This window comes from Idiotropiscis lumnitzeri, chromosome 1 (assembly GCF_059441095.1).
Source record: "Idiotropiscis lumnitzeri isolate Australia: NSW breed Sydney's pygmy pipehorse chromosome 1, RoL_Ilum_1.0, whole genome shotgun sequence".
In the NCBI taxonomy this organism is placed as follows: Eukaryota; Metazoa; Chordata; class Actinopteri; order Syngnathiformes; family Syngnathidae; genus Idiotropiscis; species Idiotropiscis lumnitzeri.
This window is the reverse complement of record NC_142391.1, coordinates 1,897,753-1,918,517: the sequence shown is the minus strand read 5'-3', so window position 1 is coordinate 1,918,517 and position 20,765 is coordinate 1,897,753. Positions and strand designations below refer to the sequence as shown.

General features: G+C 42.8%; 2 protein-coding genes across 3 annotated transcripts; both read right to left on the bottom strand.

The window, feature by feature from the left end:
• Nucleotides 1-118: 118 nt before the first annotated feature.
• mavs (mitochondrial antiviral signaling protein) lies at nucleotides 119-8,277 on the bottom strand. 2 transcript variants are annotated; one of them, XM_088310126.1, is made up of 7 exons: nucleotides 8,162-8,204; nucleotides 7,560-7,588; nucleotides 7,413-7,472; nucleotides 5,862-5,984; nucleotides 4,183-4,363; nucleotides 2,158-2,723; nucleotides 119-2,028 (listed from the first exon to the last, which is right to left on the bottom strand). In XM_088310126.1, exons 4-7 carry the CDS (start codon nucleotides 5,982-5,984, stop codon nucleotides 1,561-1,563), a joined length of 1,338 nt encoding a protein of 445 aa, XP_088166252.1. In that variant the 5' UTR covers nucleotides 7,413-7,472; nucleotides 7,560-7,588; nucleotides 8,162-8,204; the 3' UTR covers nucleotides 119-1,560. The 2 variants fall into 2 exon arrangements, with proteins under 2 accessions (XP_088166252.1, XP_088166251.1); XM_088310125.1 differs by lacking the exons at nucleotides 7,413-7,472; nucleotides 7,560-7,588 and having other exon boundaries at nucleotides 8,162-8,277.
• Nucleotides 8,278-14,760: 6,483 nt separating this feature from the next.
• LOC148342597 (G protein-coupled receptor 151) lies at nucleotides 14,761-17,329 on the bottom strand. Its single transcript, XM_088305699.1, has one exon. It carries the CDS (start codon nucleotides 17,227-17,229, stop codon nucleotides 16,087-16,089), a length of 1,143 nt encoding a protein of 380 aa, XP_088161825.1. The 5' UTR covers nucleotides 17,230-17,329; the 3' UTR covers nucleotides 14,761-16,086.
• Between the last annotated feature and the right edge of the window lie 3,436 nt (nucleotides 17,330-20,765).

Below are 20,765 nucleotides of genomic sequence, written 5' to 3'. Positions count from 1 at the left end.
TCATTCAAAACATTTCATTTGCTTTTTTTGTAATTTGCTGCTTAAATAAAATGGATTAAAAAAAACTTAATGAATAAAATAGTCAATTGACAAATGAAAACATGACAATCGACATGAAGTTTTGGGGTTACAAATTTATTATTCTAGGCCCTATATACACACACATTATTATGTACAAAGTACTTGCTTCAAAACGGGACACTATTTATTATACACATATTCACCAGTAAGCAGCACTGGTACTATCACAGTGTTCACATTTTTGCTGCTTCTTTTTACACTTGTACGGCAGCCAGGAAGGAAAAAAAGATTTTCTTGACAGCAACAGTTGTGACAATGACAATCAGGAATGCCCTTTAAAAATGAGGCTTAATATTTTTTTTTTAAAAATATTACCCTGAAACAGACCATTTCTTTCAGACGTTAAAATGAAAAAAATATATATGAATTTTTACTTCCACATTAACAAACTGTAAATATTTAAAATACAAACATGAACTTTTTTTCCCCCCAATCTCATATTGTTCGCAAAGTGCGGCCTTTAATCGCACGCTTTCCCACCCCATACAGTGATGTTTAAAAATGCTGCCATTATTAAAAACAAAGAAAAATTCTAATCATTCCATTAAAACATGGCATCGAAATGACAACACAGTATGCTCTTAAGGTACCTATTGAGAGTATCCAGCTTAGTACAATAACGTATGTTCAAATAAATATAAAAATAGTATCTACAAAGTGCTGACTCGACATGTTTGCTAGCATTTAGCCTAAAAACCATAACATCCTTCCAGACAGATAAGGCACCTGTACTACGGTCTCCTTAAAGTGGCGATTCACAACCATTGTGCCGTGAGAGCTCATCAGGTGTGCTGCAGCAAATGATGCAACTTCACTTCAAGTCCCTGTCAAGGGAAAATAAAATATCTTACAAATCTAACACACCACAGAGAATAGTGTTAACAAGCGTCTCAAATTTCAATGAATAAATGGTTAAGAAGTTGTCGGACGATGTTCGTGCGTCCGCGGAATGAAGCTGAAAACATGCCCCGCAAATGTCACGAATACGTTGGTGTCCGAACTAATGTGCTCGCTCGGTCGTCTGCATCGTGAGCAACACACTGAATAACTGTTGAATAACCAGTTCAAGTTCGCTTAAGTGTCTCGGTTCTGTGGAACCACACACGACCCAAAATGGAGTGAGGACGCTGACGCCGGCGTACGGGCTAACATGCTAGCAAGCTAGCGAGGCTCAGCGTCTGTGTTGTCCACTAAGTCACTGCCTTGCCCGATTTTGTGTCGCGTGTCGATCCACATAACAGATCGAATTAACAAGAGGGGAAGGCCCGACTCATGCCGGAAAGCTCAAAAGGTTTGCGTTTGACTAAACAGGAACAGAATTTCACATCGAATGAGTAAATCTGTGCATAATTTAAGACAAAAAACATCATTATTTCGATGTACAATTTTTTTTTTTGTCTGGTGACTTGCAGTGAGACTTCAAATTCAAAAGGCTCTGAAAGTGGCTGGGAAATAACCTTCAAGCTAAAACCCGTCTCCTCAATGCTTAAACTTCCACGCCACCAACAGCGCGCAGGCGCCCACTCCAAGCGCCGTCACCATGAGTTTGGCGTTGGCAGCCAGTGCGCGGCGAGGGGCCGGCTTCTCGGGCTCGGGGCACAAAGTCATCGAGGCGGGGTCCTGGACGCTAGCGACTTCTTTGGTGGCGTCACCGTTGACCACGCGCTGTCCGTCCAGGTTCAGCACGGACGCTTGCTGGGAGACATGCATCACGTTCACCTGCACCTCATCCTCCTCATCCTTGCTTATTTGCAAACGCTCGGTGTCCCCAGAATACGGCTCTTCCGACGATCCGGATTCGACGGCGTTGGTGTTCGGATCCTCTTGCGGCAGGATGCTGGTGAGCGTGCCGGGGGTGCTCAGGACCACTGAGGACGCGTCGGGCAAGACGGGCAAGACGGGGCTTGCAGGTGCACTCCCTGTCACCGTACAGTTCTCCACGACGATCTGAAAGTTGAAAAAGACGTAATGAAGAACGTGAATTAAAATATGGTCACCACTTGCTGCATGTTAAAAGGATTCTAAGTATCCGTCTGGTCCGAAAAACGCCGTGTGAAAGGGCCTTGATCTTCTCACCTGTGTAGCCGGAGCTTCCGAAATATCTTCAGGCGGCGGGATAACATCGGCGGGAGTGAGTTTCTCCACAGACGGGGCAGTTTCCTGCACAGGAGGCTTTTCGAGGGCCGCGGGAGCGTCCGTCACATCCAAATCGACGGTGCTTTCCGGCGGGCTTTCAATGGCATCGCACGCGTCTGCCTCGCACGATTCCGCAGCCTGGGGGGGTTCAGGCGGCACGTCACAACTGAACGAATTCTCTTCAGGGATCAGTTGACCACCCTCAATGTCGGAGCGAGAGCTTTCCTCTGGTTCTGGGCGTTCCCGATCGGGTCGCTCCGCTCCTTGCGGAGGCGAGGGCGGGGATGACGTCTCAGTGGCGGAGGTGGTCAGCGCTTCGGACGCAGGCGGGGGAGCGGGCGCTGGAGTTTGGTGCTCCGGTTGAGGGTCGGCTTGAGGAGAGGAGGGCGGAGAAGCGGCAGACTGGCTGGGGTGGCAGGTCTCAAGCCCGGGGAGGTGAGGGGCGGACGGACTTGGATGGATGCGAGCCATCACCGTGGTGGTTGGAGGAGAGCTGGGGGTAGAATCTACACAAACAATGAGAAACAAAAACTAATGAATCCATAAAGTGTGTGTGTGGGGGGGGGGGGTGTCACACATGATCGCAAGTTACACATCAGAGTATTCTTTGTAACAGTCTTGACCAGGGGTGGGCAAACTACGGCCCGTGGGCCACATGCGGCCCGTTAAATGTTTTAATCTGGCCCACCGAAGTTGAAAAAAAATGTAGTGAATAAACCTTGTTCATGTTTTATTTTCTAAATACTGTGGGTTTTTTTCCACAGACAATTCATTTAAAATTAAATGTATTTGTTTTTCTCCGATTCGGTGAGGACACCAAAACACGCCATCCCTCCGCTCCTGGTCCGGCCCTTCTGTCAAATTTTAGAACCCATTGTGGCCCGCCAATCCAAAAGTTTGCCCACCCCTGGTCTTGACAGTGATTAACAATTATGTACCAACTTGCATAGTGGAAATAAATACAGAGAAATAATCTGTGTTTTTTTTTTTTTTTTTTTAAATCAAGCATGGGCACGTGGGTGCGATGTATACGTCACATAAATAATACAATGTTGTTCCGCTTGACAATAATTAATTATACACATTTCGCATGATTTAAATAAAAAACTGGAAGCAATCCACGAAATTAATCAATTCCTGCACAAGATCGCCTCATGTACAGAATGCAACACAAACGTATCGATTTAAATGGCGTTATAAACAACGACATCAATTTGTGACTGGACAATATGTTCACTTGTGTCTCATTACAAAAGCTTCTCTTGACAGTTCTACACGATCACCATCACCTCGACAATGGGAATAAATTCTGTACATAATCCACAAAGTAAATAACAATAAAGTTAAGCGCAACGTACGCATTTTATATTTAACGTGATGACAACCACAACCTTACTTAGTATGGAGTAAGATCGCTGTCAAAAAGGCAAATGCGCAATTAAACGATCCGTATCAGCAAATGTAAGACGCGTACCCGTAATTATTTCCCTGTGACTGCGAATCAGAGTTGAGAGGGTTTGATTTATTCTTTTTTTTTTTTGTGAGTACGAAACAAAATTGTGAAGACGAAATGTTTACTGATTACAACTCTCGTTTCTACGACTACAAATCTTCACTACGCACAAATTGCGGCGATTCCTCTACCCATGCATAAGTTTTGTTTTTAGTAGTTTTAGTATTAGTTTTGTTATCCTTTTTATATAGTATATGTCAAGTGCATGATTAAAAAAAGGTCACTAAGTAGTTTGTAATTAAGTAAAGTTGACAACATTCTCAAACATCTGTTTTCATCTGTTATTTTGTTAGTTTTCGTTAACGATAATAACCTTGACAGGAACACGTGCTATGTAGTGAGTGTCTCCATAAATTATGCACTCGCGCCTCTCGGCAGTTATCGATGCCGACCACGTTGAGCAACGGCAACGGACCGACGAGAAAAAATCCAGCAAGTTAAACGGCGCTTACTGCTGGCGCCTTTGAGCTTGTCATATTCCACCCGTATCTCGGCGGCGATGGTGCCGTGCTCGCACATCTCCAGAGCTCGGATGAAGTGCTCGGGCCAGCTCTCCCGCCTCTTCAAGCAGTCCAGCAGCAGCACCATGCCGTTGAAGTTGCCGCACATCTCCCGCTTGGCCTCAATGGTCTCCTGCCAGCGCATGTCACATGACAAAAAATCTAATTGGTTTGCTTCTCCACACACGGACTTGGAACGGAACGTACGAGAAGAATCTTGGGTAATGAGCTACATGCGGCTACACCAAGTCTAAAAACAGCATTGAATCATAGAGCAGCCCGCTGACGCAACATCGAGGCACCTATGTTAGTGAGTAAGTATGTAAGTAAGGATAAACATACAATTGTTGATAAAATAACCGTGGGTGGGGCTTGATGGATTAATCGGCCATATAAGACAAATAATGGCAATCAAACATTTTTTTATAACACACATATACAAACACTATATATACATATACACACACTATATATATACATATACACACACACATATATATATATATATACATATACATACATATATATATATATATATATAAATTGTTGATACAGTCGGAACAGAGAATACAGAAAGAGCCTTGGTTATGAGCCACATGCTGCTTCACCAAGTCATGTTGCAGCTTGCTAATGTACTAAACACTGAAGTTTTTTTGTTGCTCCGGTAAATTTCCAGTCCGGTTGTCGCCATTTAATCTGAGAATGTCTTCAGACTTTGTGAAGCAGCATGTGGCTTCTTACAAGGGCTGCACAATATGCGGTTTGAAAATCGCGATTGTCACATCGTAGGACGTGCGATGTTTTGTCTTTTTTTTTTTTCTCCTTAGAGCATGCAAAATTTGTTTAGCTTCGTAGAAACAGCAAGCTACTGTATGCTCTACAAAGCCTGTCTCGATCACCCCTTCCCTCCTGCCAGTCACTGGCCACGCCCCCACCCGCTCCATTCTGTGCGCTCTGAAAACACAAACAGGCGACATGGAAGAGACGACGGCGGCAGGAGATTTGGTCCCCAAAAGAAAGTCATTATCCGAAATATGGAATTATTTCGGCCATAAAAAGGAATATACAACACACAAAAAACTCTCTGCCGACAGTGCCTCGCCGTTGTCGCTGCAACACGAGGTCATACAACAAACCTGTCCGACCATTTGAATCGCTATTAGGAGCCCCTTTACAACCAGTTCAGACTCATTCGTGGGACCCGATGTAAAACCATCTACTCAAAAAACAATGACAGACACCTTTATAATAAAACCTTATGATAAGAAGCTCAAACAGCATCGACAAATCACGAAAGCAAGAACTTTTCACGGGAGGTTTAAAAAAATGATCCGCACGCTCGACAAAAGGTATAAAATGCCGTGGTGCACGTATTTCTATCAAGTGGCCATCCCAGTGCTGTATAAAGTCTTCCCAAACAGATCTATTTGAGTCATCTGCTGAAAATTTTGCTGGTTTCAATATCGCAATGAACATCGCAGCCTCCCCAAAAATCGCAATGTCAGTTTTTTCCAATATCGCGCAGCTCTACGTCTTACCCAAGGTTATTTTACTTTTCCAAGTCACTGCAAGTGTAAAAAAAAATGTATGTTTGTTGAAAAGGCACGGGGTACAGCACACAAGGTTCTCACCCGGTCGTAATCGGTCAGACACGGCAAGTGGACCATAATCTGTCGCACTTTGACCTTGGTGACGATGGTGGGCATGTTGGTGCGCAGGTAGCCGTTGTACAGCTTGTCGCTAGCAAACGACATCTGGAAAGAAAACACAGGGACAAATGTACAATTGTTTCCCTCCGGATTCAGCAATATTGTTCAAAGAACATGGACAAAACATGGAAAGTATTCAAACTCAAGGAACCGTTTTTCCATTAGCTGTGGTGAACTTCTTTTTACGCTTGTGTAATACTGCAAACTTTCTATTTATTTATTTAATTGAAATAATAAAATACACAAATAGTTGTAAAATGTAAAAAAAAGTAAACATTTACATCAAATAATTATTTTATTATAACTAATTACATTTATTATAATCATAAAGGTATGAGATGAATGAATAGATTTACTCTAAAATTATTTTACATAAATTAGTTTGTTCTTAATCCATTTGAATAAACAATTGGCTAATCAATATAAATGATTATTTATATTTACATTATTTTCAGACGGGGAATTGGGTCTCTGTCCTAAATTGTTTTTTGTTTACCCCATACATTATATGTGACTTTTATTTCAGTTTTTATAACGTTTAACATATCTGGATACCTGAATGACAGAAGGTCTCAAAACAGTGTTTTGTATCACATCTATTTGCGCGCGCTAAAAAAAAATGCTGGGTTGTTTTGCTCACCCACTTGCTCGATAGTTTTGCATTTGGAGCAGATTGCGTTACTTTCACCCAAAGATGAGCTAATGACCTTGACCCAAAAGATTGGGTTGAAGAAGCTGCTCATCATTTCGGAGAGTTACGTGGGACAACCCTGACAGGGCCAAATGACTTCTGATTCAAATCTAAATTATTTTCAACCACAGCTCATTTTCTTTGTTGCTTTAACTTGTCAGTAGTTCTTGATGGATCAAAAATCTTCACCCAAGGTTCAGGGTCCCCAAAAAAAAAAAAAAAAGATTTAGTCCCTTTTGGGCCCAGTGATCGGTTAGCTAGTTCACCCAATTTGGGTTCTCAATTTTCTCCATCTCAAATTTCCCCATTGTGGGACTAATAAAGGACTTTATCTTTATCTTTATCTTTTAACCCCGAAAAGTGCAACCTTGACTATTAAACGGTAGATAGACATTTGGTCACAATTGAAATGAAAGTTTTTTCTGGATTATATGACTATCGTGTGCCCACTTGAGTCCAAACCAAACAGCCTCTCAAGAAACTGCTGCAATGTTACAACAGTATTGCCACACAACAATAATGACATTTTGTTCCAAGGCGCTGACGTTCATCTTCCGCTTCCTTCGGATTTACCCCCAAAAAAGAATACATCGCCAAGAAAATGACGCTTGGTGTTGGGGATTCACCCCCTCACTTTTGACTTTTGGAGTAATGTGAAAGTGAAAGTGAAAGTGAGCACGTAGAGGAAGAAACTGAAACCCACATAAAAAAAGGACTTTGGCACAATACAAGGTCAAACTAGTAGGAAAAAAAAAAATCAAATATGTCACTCATTTAATCACCTTTAGCTCCGTATGGAAAGTCACACGCTTCTGACCCCCTCTTTGTTGTGTGTCCACTTCCTTTTGTTTGCACAAAACATTTGGAAATGTCACCAAAATTTTGCTGTCATTTTGGGACCTGAACGCGACTGGATTGCCTCAACTCACCTGGCTTCGGGTGCTCAGGTGTCACCACACTAAAATTAGGCAAGAGCATTGTGTAAAAAGATTTGTGTGCGTGCGTGCGCTGGCATGACAGCTTGCAGATTAACAAGGAAGCACACGCCCACACGCACACACACCCACGCGCAAACGCGAGCGCGCACACACAAACACGTACACGCGCGCAACGAAGTGGCAACTCCTTGACACAAGGGCAACGGTTGACCTCTGTGTAATATTCCAATGACGCATCGTGCGATATTATCATTTTTATGTCACTCTGAAACTTTACTAATTGTAATTCTTATTTTAAAAAAAACACAATACAAAAATCGTATTGACAGGGTAGATCCTTATAACCCAGCACTGAGAACCTCTTCCTCTTTTACAGCACATTAGTGACTCAAACTGATACTAAAGTGTGAGCAAACACCCTTAAAAGCAATTTTGATCATACTTGTCGATTTTTTCACGAGTTTTTAGGTCAAAATGGAGCCGTTGACGCCATAGCTACAACTGCTGCCGTCGCGGCAATATAACGTCACTTCTTCGACGCAACGAGCCGCAAACGACGTTTAAAGTCGATCAATAAAGTGTTCCAAACTCACCTTTGGCGTGCGTGGGTTGCTCGTGCTCGGCGAGTGTCACCTGAAGACCAAATCCTGTACTGAAAGCGAGCCGCACACTCGCTGCTCCTTTCCACGCACATCTGCCCCCGTGCCACCCTTTACTCCTTTTCATTGGACGAAGCAGCCGTCAATCTATTTGAGGACCAACCAGCGAGGGGAGGGGGGTGGTATAGGGGGCGCGGCTTGAAGGCTCCTAATCCGATGTCATTGCTCTGCCTTTAGGATTAGATTTGATCTCGATTTTTGCTTTACATCTGTTTCTAATCCCGTCAAAATAATCCGCGCACACGGCCAAGGACGAGACACACTATAAAAAACGCAGTTAAACATTAATATGTTGTGCATATGTATGTATATATATATATATATATATATATATATATGTATATATATATATATATATATATATATAACAACAATGGCCCAGGTATGTTAGATTAGATTAACCATCATTCTCATATTACAACTAAATAACATATTACATCAACTACATTTAAAACATAAGCTCTATTAGTTACATTATATTGTATTATATTATAAACAAAATATTAAATAAAATACACAAACAATTATGCATGTAATATGTTGAAAAAGATCTCAACCTTTTATAATGACCAAATTAAAACAAGATAAATATGAAATATAAAAAATATTAAATATGTTGGTGTGAAAATATTAACCGTATTAATTATGAATACAATATATATTATGCCCTCATTATTTTGAAAAATGACTTGACTTTTAGAGTAAATTAATTGAAACAAATGAAGTAAATACGTTTAAAAATAATACCCATTACATTTATATGCATTTAAATAATAAATAAACTACAGAAATATATGGATGAGTTCCATGTTTGAAAATCTGAATTGCTTACTCACAAAAATAAGCACAAATAAATTAAATGTCATTGCATCATGTATGTATTGACATTTTTAATAAAATACGCTAAATAAGGATGGCAGTCAAAAATGAAATATAGTACGTACAGTCGTACACCCTTAATGTCTGCAGTTCCCTTTATAACCACCGGAGGGGGCTATCTCCGTACTTTCGTTTTGTTAGGTGTGTCAAAGGCATTGTGAGCGTTCAAGCCCTTTAATCAGATCCATGATTGACATTTTCGGCAGGATCAAAGATGAGTGGTGCAATGTAAATATCACTGATGATGATGATGATGATGATGATGATGATGACATGTGCCCTTTAGGAAGCGGATTCCAATTAGTGTATTTTTCCTTGCCAAGTGGCTGTCATTTTTTTTAAATTTGATGCTTGGGATCAATTTTGAGAATTTCCAAAAGTGTGAACATTCCCAGTTCCACTCTGAAGTGGATGATGTCAGAAGTGGCACAGTAAACCATTATCATTACGCTTGTGAACATGATCTTCCTGCAATGGAGAGCATATCATTTTTTGGACCCTGATGAACTCACAGTCAAATCCACTTTGTAGGTACGACTCCTTAAACCTTGTTAGAAGCATCCTTTGAAAATCTGGTTTCAGAAGTGGGATGTTGAACCGTTGTCACTAAGTTGTGTACACTATCTGGATACCATGCTCATTGTCCATCTTCTTCAACCTAACGGAGCCTGGTTTGAATCGTCGTTGTGGGTACCACCTGTACACTTCAGAATAACGGTGTCAGAATTGTACTCTGTAAATTGGTGTTAGAAGTGGGATGGTAAACCATGAACTTATCTTTTGAGTCTCCAGGCACTTCTTCACCAAAGACTGTCTGGAGTGACCTCAGACAAGGGCCAGAAGTGCTAAACAAATTGTGTCAGAAGTGTATTGTGGGAAAACGGTGTCAGAAGTGGGATGGTTAACTATGCAGGCATAGATCTTGAAGGTATTACTCCTCAGATCGTCACGAGTGTCCATTGACAAACACCAAAAGTGTTCTTAAAAAAATTGCATCCGAAATGTGCTCAGAAAAAGTTGGTGTCAGAAGTGGGATGATCAACTTTTATCATTCCTGTAGTGTACACATAGTCAGTATCCATGTTTTTTTTAACAGTTTGAATCCTGGTTCACGGTACTGCTCCTCAGACAAAGAGTGTCAGAAGTGTACTCAGAAAACTCGGTGTCAGAAGTGGGGCGTTGAACTATTGTCACGAGTGCGGCGTACGTGATATGGCCTCTGTGGTCTGTGTTTCCAACCTTTTAAATGCCAGTTGAGGATGCTACTCCTCGGACTGGCGGTGTCAGAAATGAAATTTATGAAGAAAATTGACGTCAGAAGTGGGATATTAACCATGAAGACATCTTTTGAGTCTACGGGTTCTTCTTAGTGTGTTTCTAAAGTGTCCTTAGATCAAAAGTCAGAAGTGTTGAGTGTGCTATTCCGGAGATAAATGGTGTCAGAAGTCAACAGAGAGAAGTGGCGTCAGACGTGGGACTGAAAAAAAAAAATGGTGGTCCGTAAAAGTGGAGGTTTTGATGGAACATGGAAGGTACCTTGACCCAGATTCTTCAAAGCTGCTTCCAGGACAAACAGCAAACATTTGTGGTCATGTCCTGGTTTAAAAAAAAAATAAAAACAGGAAAATAAGTGAAGACGCTGCAAGCTCGGGGCGACGACGTGTCCGTCACGCTTGAGTGAGATGGAAGCCAAAAAAAAAAAAAGCACAAAGCAGCGGCGATGTCGCCACAAAAAGTGGACGGTGGTCGTTCGCTGTACTTTGGCCTCAAAATGCCTTCATGGAAATTCCAACATTTGGATGAAGGTTGCTTGCTCGGTTTTATTTGGGTTGCAACATTTTCCTCCCTGCCCTCCAAAAAAATATGATGAAGCTTTTCTCCGATAATTACGCAAATTTTCTGGGGATTTTTTTTAAAATTTTTATTATTATTCCTGTCGGAATAAGTTTGTCTCTGAAAAAATAAGCAATTTGAGAGTTGGATGCGCCATATAGAAAGAATACGACTTTATTCTCGCAAGATGTCAATGTTTTTCTCGAAAAAATGGGGTGGGGGGGAGTAAAATGTCAGAGTAAAAGGATGATTCTTTATTTGGACCTTGATGTTTGTCTTTAAAATCACAATTTTATTCTTGTTAAATGTTTTCATGGAAAATGATGATAACTTTTCATATGCCTGTAAGAATTTTTTTTTTCATCGTTGTCATATTATTCCAACGTGTTTCTTGAAAAATAAAAATGTATTTTCATAACTTCCTAAAAATAATTTGAAAATTAATAAAATAAATAAATTCTATATATAAATTATTTAAATAAAAAAATAATTGAAAATAGGGGAAAACAAATCTAACTTTTATTTTTTTTGCATACGTTTTTGTTCTTTTTTTAAAAAAACTTTTCAACTCTTCCTTCAGCTCGAAAAAGACGACACGCGGCTAAGGCTAATAATCCCCACCCCCCCGCACCCGCCGCCTCAGAGACGCCACTAAAATAGCAACTCATCAGCTAATGTAAAGATGTCATACGCGGTAGCTTAGCTTAGCTTTCCCCCCCAAAGGCACGTTTTTCATTCATGGCGGCCAGCCAGCGTGGTTTTGTTAGCACGCGAAGCGGAAGGGACGCGGCATTGTAGCTTAGTAGCATCCCGAGCTATACATTAGCTCAGGTAGCGTGACCTTTGACCTGCCCCAGCAGATGAACTAATGTCCACATTAGCGCAGCGTGAACAACGGTTAAAAAAAAAAAACGGGGGGCTGCCATTTTGCATTTTAATGATGCCCTCGATTTCTAAAAGCATGTCCTTGTTCTACTTTGAACTGTTTTATCATGTGTCAACCGGCCAAATAGTCCAGCGTAAAAACTTGCGTACTACGAACACTTCAGGTACCATTTATGCTTCTCTGTGGGTTGGTTTGCCAAGCAAATATAACCACTCAAAGATCACGTTTCACATTTCTAACAGTTTCTCATTTGTGAAGCATCAACTTTAAGCACTAACCCAACATATGTAAAGACTTGAACATTTGTAAAATCGGATATTTTACAAATTGGCTTTTACCAGTGGCGGGCCGTGCATTTCATTTTTCGGCCTTCAGTGAAGTCCGACTTAAATCAATCCCCCCCCCCCCCCGTAATACTGACATTTATGACATCATGGCTGGACAGATAAAATACAGAAAGACACTACCCGCTAATGAGTGAGTGTTGGACGACGTAGCTTTTCTTGAAAGGTCCGTCTTGAAAATGGCCTCGCAAGTGTATCTGCAATTAAATTCCCTCCTTCGGCCATTGTGGTAAAAAAAAACAAGACTATATTTTAGATTTTCGAACGGTCGCCAGTGACGACCTTCAGGTGTGTTGATTCCGCTTAGCCCTGCCCCCTCCAATCACAAAACGCGTCCGTCACTTTCAACGTGAGGCCAGCGAGAAGGCCTTACTGTCATCAACTCGCGATCTGATTGGCTATCGCAACGGTCTCTCAACTGTAAACAGACAGAACAGACGCCCGCACGATTTTATTGGAAGGCCTCGGACGAATCGTGCGTGCTACTGGTATTGTGAAATCTGCCTAGCAACACAAGCAAGCTGATTTCTGATTGGATAAAAACTCTAACCGAAAAATTCAACACTAGAATATAATAAGACATCAATGCGAAGAATATGATCGTGATTTCTTGATGATGTTTGGTCAACAGAGAATCTGTTGCAGGCCTTGACCACTCACCACTGGTAAAATCACATTTTTCACTTTTGCCGCTTACCATATATCAAGTAGCCACACACCACATCCGAGCATGTATTATGAAATCATTCTTTTGTTCCAACTATTGAATTTTTTTTTTTTAACCACAAACGGCTGATGATGTGAAACTAGAGAGAAGAATTAAGCGACAAGGCAGCGCCCCCGAGGGCCGACGCTCGCGGCAACCGTCCATACTGTCAATGAATAAATGATGTGTCGCCACACAATCGCGGTCATGAGCTTTTCAGGAAGATTTTTATTTTTTTTTTGGGTCATTAATTCCGTCTTCCTCCTCCACCTGTAACCTTTCTTTTCACTCGGGACTCGGAAAATGTCAAAGCCGCCACGTCGCAGCCACGGGGCTCAACACTCGGCTGACAAACACACAAGAGCACCAAAAGCTGGTTTTGTTCTCTCGCTTTCACAGCCCAAGAAAGGTTAGCGGTGGGAAGACGCCATGCTGACCCACTTTTTACACGTTAACCCTTTAAGAACACTTGCAAAAGCCTCCTTTGGATTGTTTTGCATCCATTTACCGAGTGTCAAGAAGTCAAATACTTTAGCGTAATACTAAAATGATCCATGACTGCGAGTTCACCCTTAAAATGTCTTTTTCATCAATGGAACTGTCATTTTCAAAACAGTTTTCCGTGTGTCAAGTGTCAACGAGGCAAATACTGCCGTACGAAACTTCAGTGACCAAAAGGACGTTCCAGCCGAGCACGTGATCACACCAAGAACATGTCAAATTCATTTTTCCCCAAAAATATTTGCATGAAACTGCACATTTACACAATTAGTATTATTTTTAATACCTTTGCTGACTTTTCACCATTGGTGGACGGTCAAGGCCTTCTTGCTGGCCGGACATAATCCAGAAATCACGATCATATTCTTCACATTGATGTCTTCTTATATCCTAGTGTCGTATTTTTAGGTGAGAGTTTTGATCCAATCAGAATTTCGATAGCTTGTGTTGCCAGGCAGATTTCATAATACCAGTAGCACACACGATTCGTCCGAGGCCTTCAGATACAATCGTGCGGTTTAACGATTGAAAGACAGTTGCGATAGGCAACGTAAAAGCCCCCGTGAGACACAGAACAGACGCTCGCACGATTTTATCTGAAGGCCTCGGACGAATCGTGTGTGCTACCGGTATTGTAAAATCTGCCTGGCAATACGAGCTAGCGGAATTCTGATTGGATAAAAAATCTCACCAAAAAATACAACTCTGGGATATAATATGACATCAATGTGAAGAATATGATCATGATTTCTTGATTATGTTAGGCAGCAGAGAAGGCTTTGAAGGCCTTGACCGCTCACCACTATTTTCTGCGTTTAACTGTTCTACCATGTGTCACTTGGCCAAATAGTCCAAAAGTTTCCAAACATGACTCCCTGACTGCGATTGAACCCGTTCCATGTAATAAATCAATTTTTCATATTTTTTTTGGAGAGTTTTCATGTGTCAATACTCCCTCTTATAACTGAAATTTGTAAATATGGTTCCCTGGCTGGTCATTAAACCAACACTTGTATTTTTGTACTTTTAAAGGGTTTATCAAGTGTCAAATCACCAGATTTTCTCGACACTTGGATTCGCCTTTTTTTTTTTAATATGGATTTTAATTAGCCAAATAATCCTGCATATAATCTAAGGTGCCAAATATGGTCACGGGACACGTAAAGGAATTTTTATTTCATACTTTGAAAGTTTTTACCATGCGTCAGCGAGCCAAATTATTTTGCATCGCACTAAAAGTGGCAAATTTGATTCCGTGAAAGCAAATAACGACTCAAAGACTTTCATTTTCATCTTTTCAGCTTTTTATTCAACACGTTTTTTTTTTTTTCATTTTCCAACGTTAAATTGGACCTATTTCTATACATTATTATCTAAAATCCAAACAATTTCTAGCACACTTTGCGGCATGAAAATTTTTTTCACAAGAATAAGAATACAGGTTTTTTTACACTCTATACACCGGGTGTCAAACGCAAGGCCCGGGGGCCAGATCCGGCCCGCCATATCATTTTCGACATCACGTTGCTTGTTAAAGTACCAAAATTGCAAATTGTCTTCAATTTTAAAAAACATTAAAATATGGCAAGAATGTTTAGAATGGATTGAACTGTCGTGGAATAAACAGCACCTTCTTGGATTCTGATTTGAAAAACTAGATATCCATCAGTTTGTTGTGTAAATGTCATAATTTGAAGATGATGATTGATATGGGTTCACTGTCATAACCAAAACTACGATGCAGCGCGCAAGAAAAATGACTTTGACACCGAAAGCATGTTACATTTTGATTGGCAAGAATATGACAAAACTTGACGTGAGGTTACAACTATGGTGTAAAAATCGCTCGAATAAAAAAAAAAAAAAAAGGAGCGCGCATTGAACGGGTAACAGCTGCCTCGTTCTCGTTACGTCATCGCGGCTGCAGGATTTTGACCGGCGAGATTAGCGACGAAAGCAATGAGGAGATGTGATATGTTTCCATATCGGAAAAAAAAAAAAAGATTGGATTGTGTTTTTATCTGCGATTAAAAGGTGAGCTAATCTCGGTTACCTCGGATTTAGATGGGATGACTGAGTCCATATAGATGATCATGTTTTGTTTATCATCCGCGTTGAGCCTTTCAGTCGCTTCAAGTTGCACGAATTTGGACTTTTGTCCACCTGCTTTGTACGAAATGCAGTCAGATCAGACGATGTCGTGTTCATATCATCAACTGTGGGCATGCGAATCCCTTTGAGACTTTCTTGTGATTATGGGCCATAGAAAACGCCTTTTTTTTTCAATTCTAATGAATTAAACTCGACATCATTTTGATGACGACTGTTCCACACTATCACGTGCACTATTTTCTTGCTTAAATAAAAATTTAATGAAGTATATTTAATGCTACAAAATGACACAATATTTTAAATCAAGGTGAAAAATAAAAATCACAAATTTTCATTGAAAACCAAAACAAAAGAATAGCAAACATTATAAAATAAAAGAAAAAAAATGTATATTTTTTGTAAAATCCCCAAATTTAACAAATGTTTAAGACTTTCACAAAACTGAACGTTATAGCCTACTTTTTCAAAAATGTATCTCTATATTGAACGTGACAAGATATCATTTTTTTGCAGTTGATGATCGAGATGTGCCCCCCCCCCTTTTCCGAGGTTTCCATAATGTGAAAGCAGCGGCAGGACGTGACTTCCTCCATTCAAATCAAGCCGAAATCTTCAAATCACATGAGAGCATTTTCTCTTCTTTCTCCCAAGGGATGGGGTCCTGCTCCTCCTCCACCTGCGTGTTCCGGCGCCCTGTCCAAAAGTGCTCCACGTCGGGGAAGGTCTTCTCCTCGTTGGCCACTGCGCCGCCCAGCTCGGCTCCGTTGCCTTCGGTCGTCTTTGGGGCCCCGGGCGCCTTGGCCCCGCGGCAGGCGGCCGCCATGCAGAGAGCCACCAAGCCGCGGCGCACGTCGTCGTACATGGTGACGAGCAGCAGTGGCGAGAGCGCGCTGCACGCGTATACCAGCACCTGGGCGCACAGGAGAACCCCCGCGGGTGGCTTGTGGTAGCCCAGCCGGACCCAGGTGAAGGTGCCCCACTCGGGCAGCAGCATGAGCCCCAGCGTGCTGCTCAGACACAGCAGCACCAGCGTCACCTTGCTCTGGCGGCGCGGGCTCGGCGCGTAATTGAGCGCCCGGTGGAGGCTCTTGGTGTAGAAGGCCACGGTGAAGAGCACCGGGACCACGTAGGTGGCCGTGGGGTAGATCTTGTAGAAGACGGCCATGAAGTGGGACGCGCACGCCGGCATCTGGGATACGCACACGTGATGCGCGCCGCGCGGCTGCACCGCCGCGAACAGCATCTGCGGGATGGGGAACATCATGGACACCAGCCACACGAACGCCACGGCCCAGAGGATCCAGCTGCGATGCGCGGCCGCGGGGGTGGCCCCCCCGCCGGCGGGAACGGCGGGCTCCGGGGTGTGCTTGGCCCGGGTGCTGACCGCAAGGAGCAGCGTCTTGGCCACCAGGCACGAGTGCTGGAACCAGTCGGCGGTGGCGCACACGAAGTGGCCGAGCACCCAGGCTTGCTTGTAGGCGGCGAGCGCGCGCACGGGAGCGCACATGACCAGGAGGAGCGCGTCCGTGGCGACCACCGAGGCGAGCAGAGCTTTGGCCTCAGAGCCTCGACCCGTGCGGAAGTCGCGCGCCAAGACCAGCAGCACCAGGAGGTTGCCCGCGGCGCCCGACACGCACACGCCGACGAGCAACGCCGGCACGGCTGTCCGGATGTCCTCGCCGTCGAGGAGCTGGACGCCTCCCGTGAAGTCCACCAAAGTCCCGTTGGGATCGGAATCCATTTCTTGCGGAGGTTCGGAGGAGGACGCCGAGTGGGTTCGAGCGCGCGTATGAGGTGAGGCGGGCCAACTTGGACTATTTTATGACGGCGTGACGTCATGGCGCGCTGGAGCCCGAATGGGAGCGCGCCGCAGCGTGACGCCATTTTCATGCTGGTGAGCGCATGCGCCACTACTGGTGGGCGGACAGGTCCTGACGTCACACAAGACGACCGTCTAGGCGCATACCTTTTATCCAGCAACAAAATCAAGTTAAACACATGTGGTGGCGCAACACACATAGTCATGAAAAAAGTGTGGATGTCCCTCCAGTTCACTGAGAAGCGAATGCCAGCAATGGCAAAAGAGTGGATGTTGAACTTTTTCACTGGTAAAAATTGAAGTGGCAAACTCTTACACCCGGAAATATGTGGGTGTTGATGCCATGCAGCAACAACATAAGCGTGTGTGTTTGGATAACAACAAAGTGTGGGTGTTGATCCCTTTCATCGGTTAAATCGCGTCGTGAACCCTTCAAGCAGGTAAAGGTGTGGCTTTCACTGGGTAAATGTGGATGTTTGATGGCAAAGGTGTGGGTGTTGGAGACTTTCACCTGTAAAATAAACCACTTCGGCTTCAAGGTGCACCCGTAAAAGTGTTGGTGTTAAACCCAATAACTGGGAAAAATGTGGGTGTATGGTTAAACCCTTTTACTGGCAAAAGTGTGGGTGTTAAACATTTTAACCAGGAAATGTGGATGCTCTGTTAAACCCTTTTTCCGGGAAAAGTGTGGGCCTTGAACCGTTTAAGCCGTAAACGTGTGGGTGAATTTGATGAATCCCGAAACACAAATGTCAACATTTCAAAACTATGACGCTGCGTTACCTATTCCTGCGTTTTCAATTTGATCATTTGAGTTGAAGTAAACAGTTTGATTAAGTTGAAGGGTCAAATCAAAACCACAGACGCTCAACTGCGACATTTCGCTGAAGATATTTGCAGTCTTCCAAGCGTCAGCATCAAGGTTGCGTATGGAGCAGCTGTCGGAAGGACTGTTGCCACGGTTACCGACCGCACACGGAGAGGTGTTTACTCAAAGAGCATCTGGGGTGCGCGTGCGGGTGCGCCGGGACAGCACGGAGAGGTGAGGGGGCGCCCACTCAAATGCTGTCACCTCAACGGAGAGGGTTGGTTGCTAGGCAACCACGTCGGGCGCTTAAGTGGCGTGATAGAGGAGGATGGCGAGGCGAGTGCGGAGGTGAGGGGGGGCCTGGGGAGAGGGGTGACCCACCACACCCGCATTGGTAACCAATACTTGAAGCTTATTGGAAAAAAGAAAGTAAAAGAAAAAAAAAAAAAAAAAAGCTTGCAACACCCACACATTTCCCCAGATTAAATGGTTGAACACACACACTATTCACTGTCACAGGGTTCCAAACAGAGATTTTGAAAAGGTTTAAAACCCAAATATTTCCTGGTCAAAGGGAAGCAACAAGTGCTAGTTTATGGACACCCACACCCCAATTGATAGGGTGCAACACCAACATTGAAAAAGTTCAACACCCGTATTTTTCCAGGTAAAAAGGTTCAACACCCGTATTTTTCCAGGTAAAAAGGTTCAACACCCAAAACCTTCCTTGACAGGGTTCAAGAGCCATTTCTCAGTCAAAGAGGTCAACACCCACAATTGGAACAAAGGTTCAACATCCATTTTTTTTTACAGGTGAAAGGATCATTACCCTCACTTTTCCAATTGGCGGGCTTCAACACCCTTATTATTCCAGTTGAACAGATTCACCACCCACACTTGTCCCGGTCAAAGACTTAAACACCAGAACTTTCAAGACCCACACTTAGAAAAAGGTTAAACACCCACATTTGTCCGGCTGAAAGGGTTAAACACCCGCATTTTTAAAACATCCAACATCTTTACTTCTCCCTGTTAAAGGATTCCACAACCAAACATGTACCACACTACCCACATTACCCACACTTTTTTCATGGAAAGGGTTGAACTTCCACACTTTAAAAAGTTTCAACACAAACACTGTTACCAGTCAAAGAGTTCAACTCCCACGTTTTCTCTAGTACTGTGATGAACACCCATGGCATTGGCAGCCAAAAGGGAGAACACCCACACTTTTCTTGGTGAAAGGCTTTCAACACTTTTCTGTGTTAAAGGATGCGAACACCCATCATGAAAAGTTTTGATAGTAATGAATTAACACCAATATATTTTTTCCAGCGTTGGGAACAACCCATACTTCTAAAGTTTCCACACCCACACTTTTGATGAGGTTTCATATTATCCAATTTTGCCCGGCAACAGGAAGCAAGTGCCCGTGTAGCTATTCTGGAGGCGGGATTGTCTGTCCGTCTTCGCCGCCTCGCCTCCGTATTTCCTCGCCTCCTCCCTCTTTCTCCCACGGCCGCCCTCGGGCTGAACAACAAAAGGATAAATGTGGGACACACAATAAAGATATAAATAAATAAATGAAAGAAAGTCGTAATGTAGCCTTTGGACGTCCAGACGGAGAAGTGCACTCAGTACTTTCGTTACCTTTGGGACATTCAAGCATTTTTTGTTTGTTTAAACACAAAAGCTCTTTATGACAATGAAAAGCAACATTCAATATATGTAAAAAAAAAAATATGTCTGACTTTGGTACCCACACTTTTACCGTGTCAGAGTGAATTCTCATTTTATTCCCAAAGTAAGTGTTCACTACCCACACTTTTCACCAGTGAATGGGATGAGCACCCCTATTTTTCCCACTGATGGAATCAACACTCACACTCTTCTTCCACGTATGATTAACGCCCATTGAAATGCATTGGGGGGAATTTACGACACACATTTTTAAAATCCCAAATTTTTTCCCCAAAAAACTTTTCACAGTTAAACTGGATAGAAATGGGAGAGGAACTCAACTCAGCAATGACTCCCCAAAAACCTTTTTAAAATATTGTGAAAAAAATCTTCGAATGAGCGAATCCGCAGGTGCTGAATCGCGAGGCTGCGTGGGTCGAAATTGTTTTACTCCAGACTCGCCGGTTACCACGACAACCACATCTAGAGGAAATGGATGAAAGGGATTTTTATAAAAATATGTATTTATACTTGAAAATGAATGCATGCGTGACGAATTCCTGAGCTCCATCATTGTCTATTTTTTTTTTCTGTCAGGCATCACGCAAAGAGCTAAATGAGCGGGCGCCTTTAACGAAAGGGCAAACTCCCCTCCTGCCTGCAAAACAGCAAATAATTCATGGCAGCCTCGTGGGGGGAACGACGGAGGGGGTGTGCTGCTTTTGATTTTTTAATCAAAATTAAACAAACGACAAAAGCTGCTGCCAGGCAATTTGAACATTATGAAATGTTACGCCACTTTTGAAAAGATGGCCAAACACTAACAGGGACGTTGCACCTAAAAGAGACTTTTGAATGCCTACTTGGGAAGGTTTTGATGATTGATTGATTGATTGATTGTTTGATGGATTGATTGCCTGTTCAATATTGACGAGGCTTGGTGGGGTTGCGAACCAGGCTAGTAAAACTA